The sequence below is a fragment of the Centruroides sculpturatus genome, unplaced genomic scaffold (assembly GCF_000671375.1).
Source record: "Centruroides sculpturatus isolate CEXI.00-Female unplaced genomic scaffold, Cexi_2.0 scaffold243, whole genome shotgun sequence".
In the NCBI taxonomy this organism is placed as follows: Eukaryota; Metazoa; Arthropoda; class Arachnida; order Scorpiones; family Buthidae; genus Centruroides; species Centruroides sculpturatus.
Window position 1 is genome coordinate 115,591 of NW_019384457.1, and position 24,757 is coordinate 140,347.

The window sequence follows — 24,757 nt, forward strand, 5'->3', positions numbered from 1 at the left end:
TACTTTACAGTACAGTATCAAGGTACAGACAAAATAATTTGAAAACTTAATTTTAATTCTGTATGTTACATAGGTTACGATGCTACACTACTGGGTGAATATAGAATTGATACACATGTGCACCTGGCGAAGTTTGAACCCAAAAGTGAGGTCATAGGGTCAGGTTGCCAGGTTTGCTAAGTTCAAAGTACCTCCTGGTGGTGACTTTTGGATTTATGACCAAAGCTGTCGCCACAATAGGGTTATATTCCAGAAATTATCTAAAGTATGCTATTATTTTTCTTTACTAAGAGAAATATGTTTATTAAAGCAATCAATAATTTATTTCCAATCAATAATTAATTAACAATTACAATTAAAAGTACTGTATTATATCTCAATATTAGCATTAATATTAAGTGTTAATATTCACATTTATTCAGTCAAGTACCAAGCAACTTTTTTCCAGAATTTGTGTTTATAGTTTTGTTGTCTAGGTATGCGCTGTATTTCATTTGTCATTTTTACGAATGAAATACAGTAATACCCCGACTTACACGAACCTGGAGTTACACAATTTTCAAATCTCGTCGATTCGTCTTTTGTTTGAGCACCAAGCAACTCTCGATTACTCAATCCCCCCACACTATTGTTCGGCTTACATGTTCAGACGTGTCGCGTGGAATCGACACATCGCCACAATTTTTTTTGTGTTATTTATTTCTGTGTTTGTTATATCTACGGAGACTTGAGAGACTCTATGTGGTGATTTCTTCTAACTGTGAACGAATCAAAAGACGAGATAAGATTAATGAGAACATTTATTAGCTTACATATATCCGACTTGGGTTTTACACAAATTGCGAAATTATACACCGACTTATGTGAATTTGACTTACGTGGTTATCACTCGGTCCCACCTATTGCGTAAGTTTGGGGTATCACTGTAATCATTCATTGGTAAGTAATACCTAAGGTTAAAAAAAGTTTAATGACACTTACTTAAGAATGTTTAAATAAACTTTACTAAATACAAATCTATAAAAACAAAACACATTGACAATCTTAAGGGCTAAAGTCTGAAAGCAATGATAACAACACCTGGTTGATAGGAAAATTACTACAAATTTTTTCTTCCTTATCCTATCAGTTTTCATTAAAGTAAACCTGATGAAAAGCACAAAATAATTTGAAAATTTCAATATTCTAAAATCCATGGAAAAATTTGAGACAACAGGCATGCTTACTTGAATAAAAAGAGATATTGAATAACAAAGTTTACAGTTAAAAATTGTGAAATTTTATACAGAGGATTTCTAAGAGCAAACCTGGAAGTTGTGTTTTATGGGGGATATCCCCAATTTTCAAACCATGTTAGAGTGAAATTGTGTTATAGAAGTACTGTGCTGAATGAAGGATACCTGTAATTTCATGTAAATCTAAAAACTTAAAAGTAATGGTAACAATTATTGAGGATTAAAACAAATAAGCAATGCCAGGAAAGACCAGCAACAACATTGCCAGCTGTTTTTATGAAGTATGTCACTGTTATACACAGATTAAGAATAAAAAAATTTTTTTTATTTTGTGCAATATTTATGGAATTATATGTGATGATGCAAAAGTGAGTCACCAGCACCTCTTGGGGGAAAAATGATGAAAAACCATTCTAATTAAATATGTCCTGAAAAAGTATGAAACCAAGCAATAAAATTTAATCTCTACAATGTCTCTTACACTTCCAGATAATAATAAATAACATCTGAAAAACATGTACAATTTACTAAAAACTTCCAGCATCTGAGTGACACAAAATCACATCATCAGCATATGTGGTGAGGAGTGTCATATGACACAGAATCATGTCAATCAGCAGCAAAAGTGTTAATTAATAATGTATGATAATAGCTATCTTAATAATGTATGATAATAATGTATGATAATATCTATCCCATCATATATATCTTACAGATATATATGATGGGATTATCTGATTGGGATATTATCTGTAAGATGGGATAATAATACTTTATTAATGATATAAATTTAGATACAAATTGGACTGATGACTTTCAGTATTATTAGAAATGTATCCAAATTATAAAGCATTAATACATATTTTATTAAAATAAAATTTTACAAAAAATTTAAGTTAATAATTATTTTTGTATCTAAAAGTCAGTTTGAAAGCAACTATCAGTTATTTTCCAAATTTAACCATCAATTATGAACTCATCTAACAACTTTTCCTTTGTCTAAAGTTATGAAGATTTTCTTTAGAAAACATGAAAACTTCTTCGCACAGCAGAACATGTTCATCTGCCATCAATTTTTTTCTCAAAACAACCAAAGGCATGTATGCTTTGTCTTTAGTTCTTGCCTGTTTATTTTCTGTATGCTAATCTACTCTCTAATTGATATTATTAGACACTCCTACTATTATAATGAAAGCTATTAAGACTTTTTCATTTAACTTATTTTATAATAGATATACAATGAAGTGTAACAGAAAAACAATGTTTTGATGCTTGAGATTATACCTTCTAAACTACATAATCAGTAAGTGTCATATATACTGTATACGTCAATGACTCCAGAGGCAGCCATTGATGTATACAGTAGAAAGATTATACAAAGGTTTTATTTCTGTTTTAATAATTTTCTGCAGGATATATGCTTCCACACAAAATTACTGTAGTAATTATAATTAATAGTGTATAGTATACAGTAGACCCCCTATAAAACGGGTTCATATAATACGGATTCGTATAACAAGGTGAAAAAATTGCAATCGTATTTGTATAAACATGCTAAAAGAGACTCTTATAATACGGTAAAACGTCATTGCCGACTTGTGTCACGACAGGATTAGTCGAATCTAGACCAATAGCAGATATTGCACAACCATTGAGTTTAAACGAGCAGCGGACCTACTAAAAACCATTTATTATTTAACGCCCATAAAAATTATATTTATATTAATGATGTCTCCAAAGTTCAGCGAATTTTTCACAGAAAAATAACTTATCAGAAAACACGCATCCACCCTTCAATGCGCCGCTCCGCAACAAAAACAAGCTTAAGCAATGGCATTGTCAAATGGTGCATACTCAGTAAGTAATCCTACAATTATTTGTTTATAGCATAGTTTATATGGATTATTCCCAAAAAATTATATGTGTTTTGGAAATGTTGAGTCAAATTAGTCTAGAATTGATTAATTTTATGGAAGAAAACCTTTCAAACAGCCGTAGTCCCTAAACTGCACATGTGCCGGGCTGTGATTGGCTCATGTATTTAAGTGACTGGTAAAACACAGAATTCATATAAAACAGAACATATCTACCATGTTATAGGGGGGGTCTACTGTATTTAATAGTATATAGTTAGTGATATAGTACTAGGTAATATAAATTTCTTGGTGATAATCTTCTCTCTTCATTTTAATTTATTTATATATACTTTTCTTTTCAGGTTCTCTTTCTGTATCTGTCCTTTCGGGTAAAATAATGTTTCGAGATGTTGCTTACATAAATGAAGATTACACAATTCGTGCACAAGATGGTTGGCTGATTTTTAGATGGTGGTACCCATATGTTCATAAAGAAATAACTGAAGGTTGTTTATTATAAAAATTTTAAAAATTTAAATAATTCTTATAGTTTAATTACAAATAATTANTGCACTTAAAAAAAACCAGACTCAGGGGACCGAGAACTGAGTCAAAATAAAATACTTGTTAAAAATGACAACATCTTTCTACAAACAGGCAAGAGTGCAAAATTTCTGCATGCATATATTGTTGGAAAGTTGGAAATGCGAACATTGCGAAATCGAATTTTGACAAATGAGTCTTTGAAAAAACCTATTTACCTCTCTGGTCGTGACCTGCTGACTTGACCAGTTGACCCGAGATATCTCATTTCAGCATCAGAAAATTATTGAAACTGGATGGCACCAGTCATTATAATTTTATATTAAAAGTAACTTCTGAAATATAATTTTTTTTGTTTTTACATTTATTAATATATTTATTTTGTTTGTGCAAAATAAAATAATTTCAGACAATACAATAGCCATGATTATTTTTTTCAAAAATGAGAAATTTTCGTTTGGCATCAACAAAAATTTAACGTGGGGTGACACACAATGGAGAGATATTTCAACATTGGCTAGGTTAATGTCACCAAAATGCCTAATGGCTGAGGCCGGCAAAGTTTGAACGATTGCGTTGAGTCCTGAGTCTCTGAGACATTGTCTTGTCCCAAAAATCAGCCTTACCGTTTTGCTTGTTTTGAGAATATTTTTTTATAGTTTTTTTTTTGTTTCTGGAAATGTGATTTTATTACACAATAATTTTTCTTCTTTTTATTATTTAATAGAAAATCTAATTTTATTATATGAAAATTTAAGGGAATTTTTATGCAGAAAAAATATTAAATTTAATTACAATGGCTTAATTCAAATGAAAAATAATGAATTATTCAATTATTGAAATAATTTGAAATATATTAAATGATTCACTCATTCACCAAGATTTGAATTCATTTTGATAATTTTTAACCCCAAAATAAAAAAAATTACAAAAAAGTTACAAAAATTTCTTAGTCTAAAATTAAAATTATCTACTAAAAATTATTTTGGTCAACAATAGTTCAATTTTGCCTCATTGGGAAATACTGCACTAGACAATTGTGCAATTTTTCATAGTGTACTGTAAAAACCAGTCTAATTAAACAAATTATTTAGATATGTGTCTTGATTTATTCTTATAGTGAACAATTTATAACAATTTTCGTTTTTAAATAAGCTTATTTAAATAAAAATACTTCAGTCTTTTAATAATTTTATACATTAAATGTAAAATTAATAAATTATTTTAAATTTCATTTGAATTTAAGTAAAAATTTCATTAATAGNAATTGTGCCATCACTCTGAAATTTTTAACATTTTTGCATATCACTATGGATGAATAACTTCAAATAAAAGATTGACTCCACTGTAAAGACTTGTTTGTTAGATATTGAAAAGGACAAAATATGAAAACATTTATTGTCTTTTCTAATTGTCAAGACTATGTTTTGTTTATAAAACGCAGTGCCATTATGGGTCCCCATTAGGGTTTCTCATTTCCCGGGAAATTTGCCTCCAGCGGGATTACGAGAAAAATAATTTATTTTCCCGGGATGAGATAGTAAAATAGAATTTTATATGAATAAAAAAGATCATACAGGAATATCATAAATTTGAATAATTTAATTTATTTTCTAGTAAGTAACTAAAAGTGTAGGGCCAATCTCACCCATACGGACACGTTAGGCTCAATTAATTTATGTTCTCCTACATTATAAGATGAAAGTAAAATAAAGCGTTTCATTGGGAGTTTTAATGATTACGAAAAAAAAATACTATTTTACTTCTAAAGATGAAATAAAAAATAAACTAAAGTGCGATGAGTGATATTTACTTTCAGCAAGTCTCCGCTGTTCAATGATGCGCAAACACAATACATAGATATTACATGAACTAACAAGTAGAGACTTGTAAAACATAGGTAATAATATGCAGCAAGAAACCTCAAAATTTCTCTCTTAGGTGAGTCTTCAAGATGCAACTTTTTGTATAATAAATAATAGAAAGAAAACCTGACATAGTAAATTATTATTGAAATGCAAGATTTCCCGGAAAAATAAAATTTCCCGGGATTTTTCTCGTAGGGAATAAATGGCGAGAATCCTGGGAAAACGGGATCCCGGGAAAGAAACCCTAGTCCCCATCTTAGAGGAATAAGGGGGATATGTCAGGAGTTGCAATTTGGCACAGAGTATTAAGTGCCAAAATCATGTGCACATAAAAAAAACCAGACTCAGGGGACCGAGAACTGAGTCAAAATAAAATACTTGTTAAAAATGACAACATCTTTCTACAAACAGGCAAGAGTGCAAAATTTCTGCATGCATATATTGTTGGAAAGTTGGAAATGCGAACATTGCGAAATCGAATTTTGACAAATGAGTCTTTGAAAAAACCTATTTACCTCTCTGGTCGTGACCTGCTGACTTGACCAGTTGACCCGAGATATCTCATTTCAGCATCAGAAAATTATTGAAACTGGATGGCACCAGTCATTATAATTTTATATTAAAAGTAACTTCTGAAATATAATTTTTTTTGTTTTTACATTTATTAATATATTTATTTTGTTTGTGCAAAATAAAATAATTTCAGACAATACAATAGCCATGATTATTTTTTTCAAAAATGAGAAATTTTCGTTTGGCATCAACAAAAATTTAACGTGGGGTGACACACAATGGAGAGATATTTCAACATTGGCTAGGTTAATGTCACCAAAATGCCTAATGGCTGAGGCCGGCAAAGTTTGAACGATTGCGTTGAGTCCTGAGTCTCTGAGACATTGTCTTGTCCCAAAAATCAGCCTTACCGTTTTGCTTGTTTTGAGAATATTTTTTTATAGTTTTTTTTTTGTTTCTGGAAATGTGATTTTATTACACAATAATTTTTCTTCTTTTTATTATTTAATAGAAAATCTAATTTTATTATATGAAAATTTAAGGGAATTTTTATGCAGAAAAAATATTAAATTTAATTACAATGGCTTAATTCAAATGAAAAATAATGAATTATTCAATTATTGAAATAATTTGAAATATATTAAATGATTCACTCATTCACCAAGATTTGAATTCATTTTGATAATTTTTAACCCCAAAATAAAAAAAATTACAAAAAAGTTACAAAAATTTCTTAGTCTAAAATTAAAATTATCTACTAAAAATTATTTTGGTCAACAATAGTTCAATTTTGCCTCATTGGGAAATACTGCACTAGACAATTGTGCAATTTTTCATAGTGTACTGTAAAAACCAGTCTAATTAAACAAATTATTTAGATATGTGTCTTGATTTATTCTTATAGTGAACAATTTATAACAATTTTCGTTTTTAAATAAGCTTATTTAAATAAAAATACTTCAGTCTTTTAATAATTTTATACATTAAATGTAAAATTAATAAATTATTTTAAATTTCATTTGAATTTAAGTAAAAATTTCATTAATAGTGGTATATTGAATATAGTTTGGAGATTTTCACATTTTGTGCTTAATGTGAAAAATGTAGTGATTACATCATCATTTTGATGTTAAGCATTTAAAAAACTGCTAGAATTTAGCTGAAAGAAAGAGTTTTATAGATTTGAATGATTAATTAAAATGATTGTTTGGTAATTTAAATCATTCAAATAAATTTATCACTATTTTAATTTAGACAGAATAAAAATTTTGTATACTTCTTGATGACTTTCTTTATAATGTAAATTATGGAAGAAGTGAAAATTGATAAAAAATTAATTTTGGATTATGAAAAAATAAATATTTATAATTTGACTAAATGCTTTTTCTAGAACAAAAAACAAAATATAAATTAAATATACTAAGATGTTTTTGGATAAACATTTGACCTGGAATGAATAAATCAATATAATTCAAAGTAAAATGATAAACTTCTAAAATACACTTGTTACATCATTTTTGGAGGAACAAAAATAAAATAAGACATTTTTGAGCCATTGGAGAAATGGCTGCAAGATCTTTTCTGTTTTATTTATTTTTGTTCATTCCAATATGAGATATGATTTTTGGGCTGCAATTTGAAAAAATTGTAGACCTCTAAATTGTTGTCTGTCCTTCCTTAATCTTCAAAATGGAGTTATATAGATGAAAGCTGAGACCAGATATGGAAAGATCAGGGGCAGGAGGCCCTGATTAACTATATATAAACTTCTGATACAAACTGGAAGTCATGTTACGTCAATTCAAAAACTTTCTTCTGAAAGGAGTTAGATAGATTACTGGCATTACTGTATTGCTAACAGGAAAAGGATGATGTATAGGGCAAGACACTAATTTGGGGTGGAGAGCATATATTTTAAATTACAGCCCAGCATTATGATGATTTCACAATAAATAATTGCTTGTTTAACTTTAAATTCCTCCAACTGTTCATTCTTCAGTTAGTTAAATATCTGAGGATGAAGTAAATACAAAAAGATTTGAATAAATATGCTATATTTATTCTTCAGTTATTTATTCAGTTAGATAAAACATAAATATCAATTCTTTGTTGTTTGAACCTTAGTTTGTTACAAGGAGGTTAAGTATTACATGAAGCTGAAGTTAGTGCAACACAATAAATTAATATAATAGATTAATACAAGATATTACAAAATAAAATACATACAGGCAGTGCCGGCTCTACAAGTTTTAAGAGTGCGTGAAACTTTTATGTAGTCGTCTTTTTTGAAAATTCAGTAATAATTTATAAGAATATATTTTCAAAATTAATTTTTAATTCATATTTAGTACAAAAAAACCAGAAAATAATTATATTGAAAATGTAACTTTTTGAGTGTTCACTGTTGCAAATTTAGAAGTTTAACTGTCTATTATATATTGAGATAGTGCAAATTCATGTTTTTTGTTTTGCAGACTTAAAATCTTTAAATTGCAAGAAAGAATAATGTTAAACTTTTTCAAATAATTTGATTACATCTCAAAAGCATATATCTATTAATAAAAATCTATAAGATCATTACAAAGTTTCAAAAAGTAAAAAAAAAATTTTCAATCTATAAAAATGTAAATTTCTATTTGACTAGGATTTATTTTTAAAAAATTATGAATTATTTAGAATTTTCTGAAAATTTTGTACATGTCTTCTTTTCTTATCCATTTATAGTTTTTTTATTGATTTTTTTTTTAAATTTTCTATTCAAAACAGTTATAATGTTTTCACTATTTTTTAAAAGTTATATCATGTATACTTTTTACATGATATAAAAAGTATTTAGAAATCTTTTTATATCATGAACTTGTTAGAAATTTAATAGATATGAAAACTTAATATTTTGTATGCAAAAGATTCTAAGGTCAAAAATTCTGAAAGGGCTGTAAATTACAATAAGGGATCTCAATAAAAATTTTTTTCTCTAATGATAAACATCATTCATGCATAGATTAATCATATTTTGTGATACTGTTTGTGGAAAATGTTTTTATTTAAGAAATAATAAAATTGATTTAAATTCAATTAACAAATTATTCAAAAGTTTTAATATATAAAATATTAATAATTGTCAAGGCAGGAACTTCTTCAGGATAAAAAAAAAAAAACTTTAGAAACACCTTTTGCACTTTTCTAGCAAACAAATTTTAATAAAACAAATGTTTTTGGCTTGTTTGATAAGCCTTCTTCAGATTAAATGTTACAGAACATAATTTAAATTGAGAATCTTGCTGGAAATTTTTGGTTTATCATTGAATGCTCAGTGTATCTCAGTATTCAGAATCTTGGTACACTCCATTTGAATTGCAGAGGTCAGTTAGCCTAATAATACACATTAAACATGGTTGAAAACATTTGCTTTCTTGTAAAATCTTGCTATAGATTGGTTTCATGTGCTTTGTTTATAAAAGTATGATGGTCAGTTAAAAAATGACTTCCCCAAGATTTTTACATTTTTGGACTTGAAACCTTGAAATGTCGAGAAATGCAAAAAGGAGTTTTTCTGTATGTATGGACATTTGTGTGTGGAACTTGACTTTTTTTTTTTTACCCATTTTGAAGCTTAGTAATTTGACGCTTCTGTGCATTTTGTTGAAAATTTCTGAAATTTTTCAGGGAGGATTTGTGTATTGGAAAAATGTTTCTAGAAATTTTCAGGAAAATTGGACCACAGGTTTGGGAGATATTAAGGGAGTGGGAGATCATATCTCAAAAAGCTCTCAAGTTGCAAAATTCTTTTTATTTGTACAAATTTTTAGTTTAAAAATTTTTAGTTTAGTTCAAAAAATAACTGTATTTTTTTCAAAAATGATATCCACTCCCAATAGTAATGTTTTTTGATTTTTTTTATAACTTTTGATAGAATAAGCCAATTATGTTCTTTTTTCAATATGTATATATTAATAAAATAATTTTAAGAACTTGATATTTGTCTAACCCCAACTCTAGGTCTGGGGTAAAAATATAAAAAATTATTTTTTTAAATCAAATTCCTTAAGTTAAATATTTTTTGTGTTATTAATTATAATTTTAATTGATATTAGACCAAAAATCTTTATATGTTGAAGAGGTGGAAAAGGCTAATATTTTAAAAATAATTAAATGATACACATTTTAGGAGTAATTATTTATATTTAGTACAGGTATCCCTTATATAACATAATAGTTATGTTCTGAAAAAGTGCAGTGTTATGATAATCTGTGATATATGAAACAAAGGACTAATGAACAACATAGGTGTAGTGCTAATTCATATGTAATTACTTTACAGTACAGTATCAAGGTACAGACAAAATAATTTGAAAACTTAATTTTAATTCTGTATGTTACATAGGTTACGATGCTACACTACTGGGTGAATATAGAATTGATACACATGTGCACCTGGCGAAGTTTGAACCCAAAAGTGAGGTCATAGGGTCAGGTTGCCAGGTTTGCTAAGTTCAAAGTACCTCCTGGTGGTGACTTTTGGATTTATGACCAAAGCTGTCGCCACAATAGGGTTATATTCCAGAAATTATCTAAAGTATGCTATTATTTTTCTTTACTAAGAGAAATATGTTTATTAAAGCAATCAATAATTTATTTCCAATCAATAATTAATTAACAATTACAATTAAAAGTACTGTATTATATCTCAATATTAGCATTAATATTAAGTGTTAATATTCACATTTATTCAATCAAGTACCAAGCAACTTTTTTCCAGAATTTGTGTTTATAGTTTTGTTGTCTAGGTATGCGCTGTATTTCATTTGTCATTTTTACGAATGAAATACAGTAATACCCCGACTTACACGAACCTGGAGTTACACAATTTTCAAATCTCGTCGATTCGTCTTTTGTTTGAGCACCAAGCAACTCTCGATTACTCAATCCCCCCACACTATTGTTCGGCTTACATGTTCAGACGTGTCGCGTGGAATCGACACATCGCCACAATTTTTTTTGTGTTATTTATTTCTGTGTTTGTTATATCTACGGAGACTTGAGAGACTCTATGTGGTGATTTCTTCTAACTGTGAACGAATCAAAAGACGAGATAAGATTAATGAGAACATTTATTAGCTTACATATATCCGACTTGGGTTTTACACAAATTGCGAAATTATACACCGACTTATGTGAATTTGACTTACGTGGTTATCACTCGGTCCCACCTATTGCGTAAGTTTGGGGTATCACTGTAATCATTCATTGGTAAGTAATACCTAAGGTTAAAAAAAGTTTAATGACACTTACTTAAGAATGTTTAAATAAACTTTACTAAATACAAATCTATAAAAACAAAACACATTGACAATCTTAAGGGCTAAAGTCTGAAAGCAATGATAACAACACCTGGTTGATAGGAAAATTACTACAAATTTTTTCTTCCTTATCCTATCAGTTTTCATTAAAGTAAACCTGATGAAAAGCACAAAATAATTTGAAAATTTCAATATTCTAAAATCCATGGAAAAATTTGAGACAACAGGCATGCTTACTTGAATAAAAAGAGATATTGAATAACAAAGTTTACAGTTAAAAATTGTGAAATTTTATACAGAGGATTTCTAAGAGCAAACCTGGAAGTTGTGTTTTATGGGGGATATCCCCAATTTTCAAACCATGTTAGAGTGAAATTGTGTTATAGAAGTACTGTGCTGAATGAAGGATACCTGTAATTTCATGTAAATCTAAAAACTTAAAAGTAATGATAACAATTATTGAGGATTAAAACAAATAAGCAATGCCAGGAAAGACCAGCAACAACATTGCCAGCTGTTTTTATGAAGTATGTCACTGTTATACACAGATTAAGAATAAAAAAATTTTTTTTATTTTGTGCAATATTTATGGAATTATATGTGATGATGCAAAAGTGAGTCACCAGCACCTCTTGGGGGAAAAATGATGAAAAACCATTCTAATTAAATATGTCCTGAAAAAGTATGAAACCAAGCAATAAAATTTAATCTCTACAATGTCTCTTACACTTCCAGATAATAATAAATAACATCTGAAAAACATGTACAATTTACTAAAAACTTCCAGCATCTGAGTGACACAAAATCACATCATCAGCATATGTGGTGAGGAGTGTCATATGACACAGAATCATGTCAATCAGCAGCAAAAGTGTTAATTAATAATGTATGATAATAGCTATCCCATCATATATATCTGTAAGATATATATGATGGGATTATCTAATTGGGATATTATCTGTAAGATGGGATAATAATACTTTATTAATGATATAAATTTAGATACAAATTGGACTGATGACTTTCAGTATTATTAGAAATGTATCCAAATTATAAAGCATTAATACATATTTTATTAAAATAAAATTTTACAAAAAATTTAAGTTAATAATTATTTTTGTATCTAAAAGTCAGTTTGAAAGCAACTATCAGTTATTTTCCAAATTTAACCATCAATTATGAACTCATCTAACAACTTTTCCTTTGTCTAAAGTTATGAAGATTTTCTTTAGAAAACATGAAAACTTCTTCGCACAGCAGAACATGTTCATCTGCCATCAATTTTTTTCTCAAAACAACCAAAGGCATGTATGCTTTGTCTTTAGTTCTTGCCTGTTTATTTTCTGTATGCTAATCTACTCTCTAATTGATATTATTAGACACTCCTACTATTATAATGAAAGCTATTAAGACTTTTTCATTTAACTTATTTTATAATAGATATACAATGAAGTGTAACAGAAAAACAATGTTTTGATGCTTGAGATTATACCTTCTAAACTACATAATCAGTAAGTGTCATATATACTGTATACGTCAATGACTCCAGAGGCAGCCATTGATGTATACAGTAGAAAGATTATACAAAGGTTTTATTTCTGTTTTAATAATTTTCTGCAGGATATATGCTTCCACACAAAATTACTGTAGTAATTATAATTAATAGTGTATAGTATACAGTAGACCCCCTATAAAACGGGTTCATATAATACGGATTCGTATAACAAGGTGAAAAAATTGCAATCGTATTTGTATAAACATGCTAAAAGAGACTCTTATAATACGGTAAAACGTCATTGCCGACTTGTGTCACGACAGGATTAGTCGAATCTAGACCAATAGCAGATATTGCACAACCATTGAGTTTAAACGAGCAGCGGACCTACTAAAAACCATTTATTATTTAACGCCCATAAAAATTATATTTATATTAATGATGTCTCCAAAGTTCAGCGAATTTTTCACAGAAAAATAACTTATCAGAAAACACGCATCCACCCTTCAATGCGCCGCTCCGCAACAAAAACAAGCTTAAGCAATGGCATTGTCAAATGGTGCATACTCAGTAAGTAATCCTACAATTATTTGTTTATAGCATAGTTTATATGGATTATTCCCAAAAAATTATATGTGTTTTGGAAATGTTGAGTCAAATTAGTCTAGAATTGATTAATTTTATGGAAGAAAACCTTTCAAACAGCCGTAGTCCCTAAACTGCACATGTGCCGGGCTGTGATTGGCTCATGTATTTAAGTGACTGGTAAAACACAGAATTCATATAAAACAGAACATATCTACCATGTTATAGGGGGGGTCTACTGTATTTAATAGTATATAGTTAGTGATATAGTACTAGGTAATATAAATTTCTTGGTGATAATCTTCTCTCTTCATTTTAATTTATTTATATATACTTTTCTTTTCAGGTTCTCTTTCTGTATCTGTCCTTTCGGGTAAAATAATGTTTCGAGATGTTGCTTACATAAATGAAGATTACACAATTCGTGCACAAGATGGTTGGCTGATTTTTAGATGGTGGTACCCATATGTTCATAAAGAAATAACTGAAGGTTGTTTATTATAAAAATTTTAAAAATTTAAATAATTCTTATAGTTTAATTACAAATAATTATATTGAATTTTTGTTACTTTTTTTAATTCAATTTACTAGCTAAATTCAAGATAAATTAAGGTAATTGCAAATAACTTCATTTGAACATATGGTAATCCATGTGTTCAGTTGAAGTATGACCAGATGTTGTATAATTAGTTTAAAATATAACTGATTTAGAAGTATTCTTAAAATAATTAATAATTAATTTATTAAAGTTAAAAAATTAAATAATTCTTGACTTTTCCAAATTATAAAATTTTTATTTAAAATGTGATTAATATATATTTTTAAGTTTATGAATAAATAAATACTAATATATTTTTACTGTTTAAATTTATTAATAAAAATATTAAAAATAATTATTTGAAATTATTTAAGATCAATATTTTATTTTGATTAAAAAAAATGTTAATCTTTAACTATATTGTTCTCTTTGACACTGAAAAGTAAAACAGGACAGAGAACTGTATTATTTGGATTGAAATGTACAGTTAATCAGAATGTTATCAATTAATTTATGATTTAAATTTTCTTTACAATTTTTATTAGAATATTGTTTTTCACTAATAAAATGTATGTGAATATGATTTATCTTTCCCGTACCAACATAATTTTATGTTTTACTTTGAATCATTTATCTTGTTTTATGTATCTTAGTGTTATACTCCCATAGGAGTGGTGCACTTATCTAATAAAAAAAAAAAAAAAAAACATAATTTTGTTATCTGAATGCATAATTACGTATAAGAATTATGCCTATTAAGAATTATCTTCAAATTTTGTTACACTCCAATTCAATCCTGTCTTTAATTCATCTTAAATTCATTGTTAACCATAATACTGTTATTTATTGTGAATGACTTGCATATTATTTGTGTTTTAAAGTACATTTGAAAGTGGATGCAGGTTATCTGTTGATTTTAAATTTCAGTTCCAAGCTTACTCAATAGCTTTTATTTTGTCTAAATATGCTAAGAACATCTATAAAAATCTTGAAAAATCTTTTATGCACTGCACATAATCATCTGCCATCATAATTTTTCTGGAAACCATCAGACATACATGCATCGCTTTTAGTTCTTTCTGTTTTAAGAGATACTGTTAGACATTCTTATTTGTATTTTGAAAGTTGATAAGTTTCTGGTACTTGTCTCTTTCTTTGTAATAATTCTCAGAGAACTGCTTAGAAGCTAACTGTCAGTTTTAATATATGTTAATTCTCTACAGTGAATAAGATCTAAGTAATTGATTTCTGAACTTGTGTCATTGGATGTTGTAGTAGACATGCAACTTTCTTAGTAAAGTCAACAATGATGACATTAGTGGCAATTATTTTATTTACCACTTATTTACTTTATACCTAACGTGACACTTATAACTGTCAAAAGCCTTGCCTACAATACATGTTGACATTATGAATTTGTCCTGACTTCAAGTAGCTCTTTAAACATCAAATATGTTACAGTTATTATTTATGTTAAAATTTTTTCCTACTTAGGTATTTTTAGTTTATTTCAACATTTATTATTACAGTACAACTTCATACTTTGAATTTAATTCATTCCATGAGTTTGTCTGAACACTGAATCATTCAAAGTCCAAATCAATTTTTTCCATTAGAAATAATGGAAAGTGAATTAATCCATTTCCAGACCTTGAACAATACCCATTTCGATAAACTTAAAACAGCAAATACACATAATTTAAGGTAAAAACAACAATTAAATGTATTAATAATAAATTAAAGCATGAAAACATGAATAAAATATGTAAATACAGTATAATAAAATGAAAACTGCATTTGTTGGTCACACATGTTGGACTCCAGCGTCTTAACATAGGTGTGTGATTTAATTATAACAGTTGTGAAATTTAACAAATTGTAGATAATGTTAGATTTTATCCCTTGTTTAGAATCTTACTTTAAAATCTTTACTTTGTACTTTGTTTGAATAAAATCAAGTATTTGGATAAAAAGCATATTGGGCATACTATGCTTTATGAGTTTCGAAAAGGATATAACGCTGTACAAACAGTGAAAACAATTGTAATCTATATTAGGGAGATGTTCTTAAAATTTGAATGTGCCAAATGTGATTTAAAAAGTTCTGTTCAGGAAATTTTGAATTACAGGATACAAATCATAGGTGATGCCCAAAAAGCTGCTGACAAAGAAACATTATAGGAAGAAATTGTTAAAAATTGACGAATAACACACAATACAGTATTAAATAACCAAACACACCAAAAATAAAGTGAAAAAGCAATGAAAAGATACAAACATAACATGAGAATGAGAGATGAGTTGGACAGATAACAGATTGTGCTTATGCTTCAAAATTTTTTAATTTTTTAACTGCGCACACAGTTTGAACCTCAAAGCATTGTTCGAACTCTGAGGTAAATTTTTGTTGGATTGCGTTTGAACTCTGAAATGTTCAAGGTTAGAGTGTTTGAAGTACAAGGTACCACTGTATTTTTACATATTTATAGTCTGTCTAATGAAAGATGAACTTTCTAAGAACACTTTTAATGAGCAATTACTCAACTCATTGATGACTCAATAATAATAATATACAGGTATAGGATAAAATAATAGGAACACCCCTTTTGAAATGTGTTGTACTCTGACTGTCCAATACAGCTCTGTCACGTGTCATAGCAGTCTGCCATCTAGTGGCGGTGAAAGGGAAGGTATCAGATGAGCATTTGGTGGTGTGACAGTTGCATGAGAAAATTCTGTTCCCAGCAAAGCACCATTATGTCCAACCTGTCCGACGTGCAAAGAGACATGATTATTGGAGCTCACCTCACTGGATAGTCCGTGACTAGAGTAGCCAACCTTATGGGTGTTTCAAGGTCCACTGTGTCAAGGGTTATGACAGCCTACACAAAACTGGGAAAGGTGTCCTCTGCGAAGCAGAACCCTGGACAAAAGTCGAAGTTGACCAACCAGGATAGATGAGTGTTGAAGAGGATAGTCGCCTGAAAACGTAAGACTACACTGCAGCAGATAACCTCCAAGATGAACACCCATCTCCAGAACCCTGTATCCACCAAAACTATTCAACGGGAGCTGCATGCTGCGAGCATTCATGGCCGAGTAGCCATTCCAAAGCTGTTAGTGTCATCATAGAATGCTATGAAGCAATGACAGTGGTGCCGAGACCACCGAAACTGGACGCAATAACAATGGGAACAGGTTATCTGGTCTTACAAATCATCATTTACATTATTTCAGACAACTGGACGTGTGTTCGTCCAGCGAACACTGGCAGAGGCATTTCATGTTGACTGTCTGGTTCCTACCGTGAAGCATGGAGGGGGCTCTGTGATGCTGTGGGGAGTGATATTGTGGTGTGGCTTGGGGCCACTCGTAGTTCTGAGGAAGAAGGTCAGAGGCGAGCATTATCACAGTATTCTCGCAGATCATTTACACCCTATGCTTCATACTCTGTTTCCTGGAGAACGTCCTCTATTCCAAGATGACAATGCCACTGTACACACAGCTCGCTGTGTTCAAACATTGGATGAGCATAATGATAAAGTGGAACATCTCATGTGGTATCCTTGGTCCCCTGATCTCAACATCATTGAGTCTGAGTGGTGATTTTAGAGAACAAATTCCATGCTCGGTTTCCTCCTCCACGCATACTACCTGAACTTGAGACCATTCTGCAAGAGGAATGGCTGTAAATTCCCTTAAATTTTCTGACAGATACAAGCTGTAATTCAGGCCAATGGTGGCCCAAATCCCTACTAATAAATATTTTGCATTCTTTCACATGTGTTTCTATTATTTTGTCCTATACCTGTAGTTAGCAGGCTATAAATTTTTGCTCTTTTCATTGCTATAACTGAATTTTGACAAATAAAATAATTATATATAGTATACACAATCCAAATAAACCTTACTACACTGCTGAGATAATTTATTAAAACTAAAACAACATTTTCACCCTATTGAATAGGTTGAAAACGTTTGTTTAGTTTTAATAAATTATCTCAGCAGTTTAAGATGTATTTGGATTGTGTATTATTTCCCTGCTGGGTGTGTTTTGTTGAATATATATAGTATGTTTAAAATGATATTCCTAGCTTAAACATGTCATATTTTCAGTGGTATTCTGGGTCAATAATGTTTTGTGGGACAGAACTGTCTAAAATTTCTGACAAAGCTCTCCCATCAAAAATGTGGTGGGGAATGGAGACATACTCTTCAGTTCCCACTACATTTTACCTACTCTTCAATTCCCATCACATTTTACCTACTCTTCTATTGCCTTTTTGTGGATTACACAGGAGAGCACAAGTACCATGAATAGGCTTATGGGAAAGATTCAATTCATTCAAAAATTTTTTTAGAAAATAACAAACTGTTCTTTTTCTGACTCAAACTATGAACGGCCTATTTTCATGAGGCTGTAATCTCTTAATAAGTTTAATGAATTATGGTTAACTTTAATTGGAGATTAGTGTGAAGCATGCACTTAATTATTTGCACAAAAAAAAATAAATATAATTTACCAATGTAAAAATTTGAAAATGTTAATTTGTGAAATTTGAAATTACAAGTAACAAATGAACAAAATGCGATGTGTGAATATTAATTAATTAAGGCTGTTACATTTAAATTTCATTTTTGAAGACTTTCAAATATAGTGAATAAAATTTTTGAGTTTATATAACTTTCAATTTTTAGTAAAGAATTTCAAATTTATTCAAAAATTCTATGAATTTATTGCTGACAGTTTAGATAATGACTAACTCTAAAAAGAAAATAAATGATTAATTATCTTAATTCTGTTTGATATGTGATAAATAAATATATTTATTTATTTTTCAATTAAAATCACTTTTATTTGATACAGGAATTAAGATAAAAGATATAATCACTTTCAAATAAATTATTTAATAATTACAGAATTATATTTTATAAAATACTTATTTATTAAAAACTAAGAACTGAAAATCCCATTTTTAAATGTTATAATGTCTATCTGCTATAAAAACATAACAGGAAGACATAATTATAACATTCGCTTTGATAATGTATTATCCATGGTTTTTCTATCTTATTAGTGGTTGTCATTTTTGAACTTTTATTTCCTTCAGCAAGTAATAATTTTTTTCATTAACTATTTTAATTTAATTAAAATTAAAGCTATTTATTGTAAACTAATTATATTAAATAAATTTTAGAAGGAATATTATTTCATTAATACAGTATTAAACTTATTCTAAAATTAATTAAAAGCTAAATTAATAATTTTCACATTATATTAAAATATAAAAATATTTTAAAGGAGAAGTTTTGTATTTACGCTTAAATTTGAAAGAGTTCAAAAGCTAATTCAGTTAATAGTAAATTTTGGCATTAATTAAAAGTATAAATAACTTTTTTGTTTTATAGGATTTAATAATAACTATTGAAATATTAATAATTATATTATTTATTATTATTATTATGTTAATAATAGATTTAATTTACTGATATTTAAAATTATTAGTTTTGTAATGCTAAAATTATGATAAAACTAGTAGATGACCTTAGCATTGCTTGGGCAAAAAATAACAACAGCAAAGACTAAGATTATTAGTTATTTTGTACTTCTAACCTTTCTGCTATATAATATTATAGTATTTGATTTATGTTTACAAAGGTTATCTTACATAAGAGTTTATGATGCCGAGTGTCCAATCTAAAACATTTAAAAAATTCTTTAAATTGTGTACAGTAGAGGAATAAAGAATTTTTAAAATATGTTTGATTGGTCATTCGGTGTGATAAACCTTTATGTAAGATAACCTTTTTAGTTATATATTTGATCTTTCCCATTTTCACTGGGTGCTAGAATTAGGTCTCCCCTCTTCCAAGGCTAATTAGAGAATTTTTAGATGGGTCTAAAAATATGTTTGATTTCCTGCAAAAACACAAAAAACCATATCTAAAATAGTACAGTAGAAGCCAAGTTCTTTGGGGTAATTCTTAACTCTCTCCCTCATGGGGGGGGGGAATTTCCAAAAATTCCTTCTTAGTGTACATTCTCATGATGTACTCTAACTGTGTACCAAATTTCAACTTTCATCTCCTAACTTTTTGGCTCTGCACTTATTATTATTATTATCAAATTGTTATTATTATTATTATCAACCCATTTTGATTATATATATAGATTAACATGTTAATCTTTGATCTTATTAGTGTTTTAATTAATGTAAAATTAATTAAATTAATTTTCTTGACAGATTTTTCACATTCAGATACTCGGATTTCAATTCTTCTTAATGGATTTGAATTACACATATATAATAGATCTCAGCTGTATGCTCGTTTGGAACACTTATTTGGACTGGAACCTCGAATACTTCCAACACGTTCAGATCCATATTGGCAGGATTCTGGATCAGGTGAAGGAGAAAATCCTACTGCAACAGAACAGACATCCGATCAACAAGGATATGAATGGCGGGATTTGATACCTGTTATAAAAGTTGATATTTCAACTGTAAGTGAATTTAAATATATCTATTTGTTCTTTATTATACAAAAGATAATATTATAATTCAAAATTAATGATTTATTTTAAATTATTCTTTACAGAGTTATTAGCTACTTAGTTTAAAAAAGATAACTGCAATTTCAAAATATTCCAGATTAGTGGAGATTAAATATATTTAATACATGTAATTTGCAAAATTTTCAAAATTTACTTTCAGATATAACTGAATATGGATCAAATAAAATCTGAAATATTATTTGAGAAATAGATGCACTGATTCAGAATAAATTAGCTTTTCAATAGGTACTGTACATATAGTCTTTTTATTTCCAAATTGCACCTGATCAGCTTTAAATTATCCAGCTCATCACAGTTATAATTAAACAGTTATTTGTGATAATAACTTATAGATTATCTTATCAAAGGCTTTTGAATGTTGAGAAGATAAAAAATGATTAGTAGTATATGGCAAATGTGACAAACAAATCCAAATGCAATGAAAAACGTGAAGATTGGATACTATTGAATTCACAACATACAGTAATACATAGTTATAATTAATATGCGTAAGAGGAAAAAAGTGAATTTTTGAAAAACTGAATAAAATAAAAGCTTTTAAAGTTTTACAGATTACATACTCTCAATTTAAAATTTTTTTATTTATAAAAGTTTTATAAAACTGAATTTAACCAGAACAATTATTTACCAAAATTCAGTTTATTACTGAATTATGAACTTATAATTTGACACAAATAGTGCTTTAACCATTAAGCAAACAAATCCACCATAAACAGTAATATTTTATTAAAAATCTAATGTTTCAGTCTATGCAATAGACCATTGTGAGGATATTGAACATTTAGAAATAGAACACGGAAATACTCTTCAAAATAAAAAGTGAACATTTGAAGCTTTTTCTAATTCTGGTTTCAATTTTTTAATTTTGATGATAATTCTGGTAGAAGAAAATAGTCCAGGTCTTAGTTAGGTGCAAGTACTAATTTTGAGATTATATATTAGCAAATCTGTATGCTTTACTATATCATGAGATTCATAATGGCTTTGTAAATGATATGCTTTTATTTGTTTTAATTTTATCTAGATGATGACAATTTTTTTTTAATGAAAAGGATATATTTATAATTATCTAAAAAAATTGTAGTCAGTGATTTTTGTGTGTTTAATAAGACATCTAAAGATGTAAATATATATAAAAAAAATGTATAAGTAAATTATTATTATTTTAATAAAATTATTTATTGTTTTATATATGTTTATTTTGCAAATTATAAAATTGATTTTTATTTATTTATATATTTGCAGGGCCGGTTAGTATTTGGGAATCGTTTAGTTCCTACAACATTATCTATTGCTTTTGAAGAAGGCCATATCACATATACTACTAAACCAGCCTCTTCTCGTTTGGATAAATTTACACATATTGCCAAGTGTAAAGCTGAAAATTTTAAAGTTATTCTTGCACCAAGTCCAAAGTATACTGGACTCTCTGATGAACCACCTCGTTTTATGGGAGAAGGTTTCGTTGTCTTGCAATCTAATATGGTGGATTTATATTATTATCAAGATGAACCTGGTATTTAAGTTAATTAATATAGCATTGCTTTGTATCTGTTTATCCTATTTTAATATCTGAATGTTTTTAGAAATAAATTTATTTCTTTTACATATTATATAATTAGAATGTGTATTTCTGCAAATATTTTAAATAATTTTAAATTTTTTTCTTGGGTTTTATTATTTTATGAGGCAAATATGAAAATAAAAACTTGCTGTTCACAATATTTAAAATACATAAAAACAAAAATTCCAGTTTATTAAAAAATTAATCATTTTACACTATTTCTGTAATTCTATACATTTATATATCCTATAAACCAGTTTTTTGAAGTTACATACTTGTAAAACAATGCAGTCTGATTTTATAAGTAATTACAGACTTCAGCTTTTATTTCTTTTTCACCATTCAATATTTTTCCAGCCATATCTTTACAAATTCAGAAATAAATGATATTCACTTAGTTCTAGTATATATGTCACAGAGAACAACACTTTTCAATTAAACTGCATCAATAGCTACTTTATGCTAACAACTTTCATCTTGATTTGCTGTGCAAAATGTAAATATATTTAAAAATTGACTACACCACTTCTAAATTCAACAGAACATTTTAATTAATATGTACATTTAGCTTTTGTCTTAGCACATGGAAAATACCTTAAGCAATGAAATAACTTATCTGTTTTAAAAAAACAACAAAAAAAAAAAGCATTGATTTTCATTTATAGAAATAATATTTTTAAGTTTTTACTTTGAGATGAACTTGTATGCAATTAAATTTTTATTTTCTGGATTTATCAAAAATATGCTATTTTTGTTTATAGTTGTAAATTTCATTTTTTTATTACTATTTATTAAATCTTTTATAGCAAATTAAGTTTTTAAATCAAATCAGATTTTGAAAACAATTCAGATTTTAGAAAATCTGAATTGTTTTCAGATCATTTCATAAATTTCAATAAAAGTCAATTTTTATATGTTTATAGAAAAAAATTCTTTGTATGTTCATTAAAATATAAGAATAATTCTGAAAAACTTGTTATATATGTATTGAAATTATAGCAAATAGATGATATAAACTACTTGCTATATGTTTACAAATATATCTCATATTCTATCTTTATATATTTTAAAGTAAGTTCTAATCGACCCTAGATGATACAAAGAAAATATTTTGTATATTTTTTCTTGTTAAAAGTTAACACAGATATTTACCTACTTTTAAACAAAATTGCCTTTGAAATCGAGTCACCTTTTAAATTTAGTTACATGATTTTATTGTTTTGTGAAAGAAGTCTCACCAGATTCTTGCACAGATGTCATCATCTCTTCATTATTATACTTGTTCAACCAGATCAACAGTCACAACATATGGACAAACAACTTTATTTTTCATCATGTACATTTGTCCTTCTTGATTTGTCCTTATTTCCTTACTGCTACATTATTATTACAATATTCTTTCACTTATTGCATGGTCAAAACATATCTCAGAATTCTAATGATAAATTTTAACAGAGTAAATATGAGCATTTAAAAATCTGATTATTGACCTTGTCTCACAATACAATGGATTTTTGTTTATTTTGCTTTTTCTAACACAGTTATTAATGTCTGATAAATGTAGGAAAACTACAAGTAAGTCTGATGTTTCTTTCTTCACTTCTGGAATAATGTTAACAAAACTTGACTCATACCAAATGCACAGACTACATGCTTAATTAGAACTTACTTTCAGAACACATAATTTATATATACAATATATTTTGAAATTATTTAATTTTATTTTATTAAAGGAAATGTATCATCTGAACCTGAAATGGTGGAACTTGCAAATGGTGACATTGTTCAAAAAACTACAAATCCTTGTTGGGGTTTAGATATCAAGTGTGGAAAAGGTACTGATTTTAGTTATGGACCATGGGCAGATAGACAACGAGAACAATTGTATAAATTCTTTTTCCCTCAGGTAAATGTCATTTTTGTGATCTAATCATATATGTGTACATATCCTGCAATACACATATACAATGTAAAAATTATAACATACCAAAATGTAAATTATATTAACTAAATTAACTAAATATATTTTTTTATTTACATAATTGCTTTTATAATCTGTTATATGCAACATAAATCTATAATTTATTTAAATACATACAATGAAATGTATATTATGTCTAGGTTTTTTGTTTTAATTATAAAATAACAACAGAAATTAAATGCAAATTTGGATATTCATTTTTAAACTTTAACTAAAGACTTATGCAAGAATTTCCAAAGATTATAAGACTCAAAAATTTAAAGAGAAGTGGAAATAAACATAAATAAAGTACAGCTTTATTCACTGTTTATATATTAATAATTTACAAAAGTAGTTGGATTTAATAAATTAATTGAATTTACATTTGTTTTAATTAATGATAATTTATGTTACTTTTAACATTAGTCTTTTTTCCAATTATATTTATATCTTTTTGATTATTTTTCAAAGTTTTCCCCTCTTGTAAAATATTTTTATGTATGAAAATATCTTACAATATATGAAAATAAAACATATATATATATATATATATNCATGTTTAGAAATATTCTGTTACACTTTACCTTTGGTCACATAATATCAAGAATACTATGAAAGCTGGAAAAAAAATTATATATTTAAAAAAACTAAAAGTAAAAATATGTTAATATATATATATATATTAACATATTTTTACTTTTAGTTTTTTTAAATATATAATTT

The 24,757-nt window shown here is 27.7% G+C and overlaps 1 protein-coding gene and 1 pseudogene across 1 annotated transcript in view; both read left to right on the forward strand.

The window, feature by feature from the left end:
• The window catches only part of LOC111620697 (uncharacterized protein KIAA1109-like), a 185,047-nt gene that overhangs the window by 15,632 nt on the left and 144,658 nt on the right, over positions 1 to 24,757 (forward strand). Inside the window, exons 3-6 of the mRNA XM_023362685.1 lie at positions 3,454 to 3,597; positions 20,179 to 20,438; positions 21,756 to 22,026; positions 23,808 to 23,980. Coding sequence (XP_023218453.1) covers positions 3,454 to 3,597; positions 20,179 to 20,438; positions 21,756 to 22,026; positions 23,808 to 23,980 — 848 coding nt within the window. The remainder of the gene's footprint in view (positions 1 to 3,453; positions 3,598 to 20,178; positions 20,439 to 21,755; positions 22,027 to 23,807; positions 23,981 to 24,757) is intronic.
• Positions 15,806 to 17,837, forward strand: LOC111620704 (annotated as a pseudogene).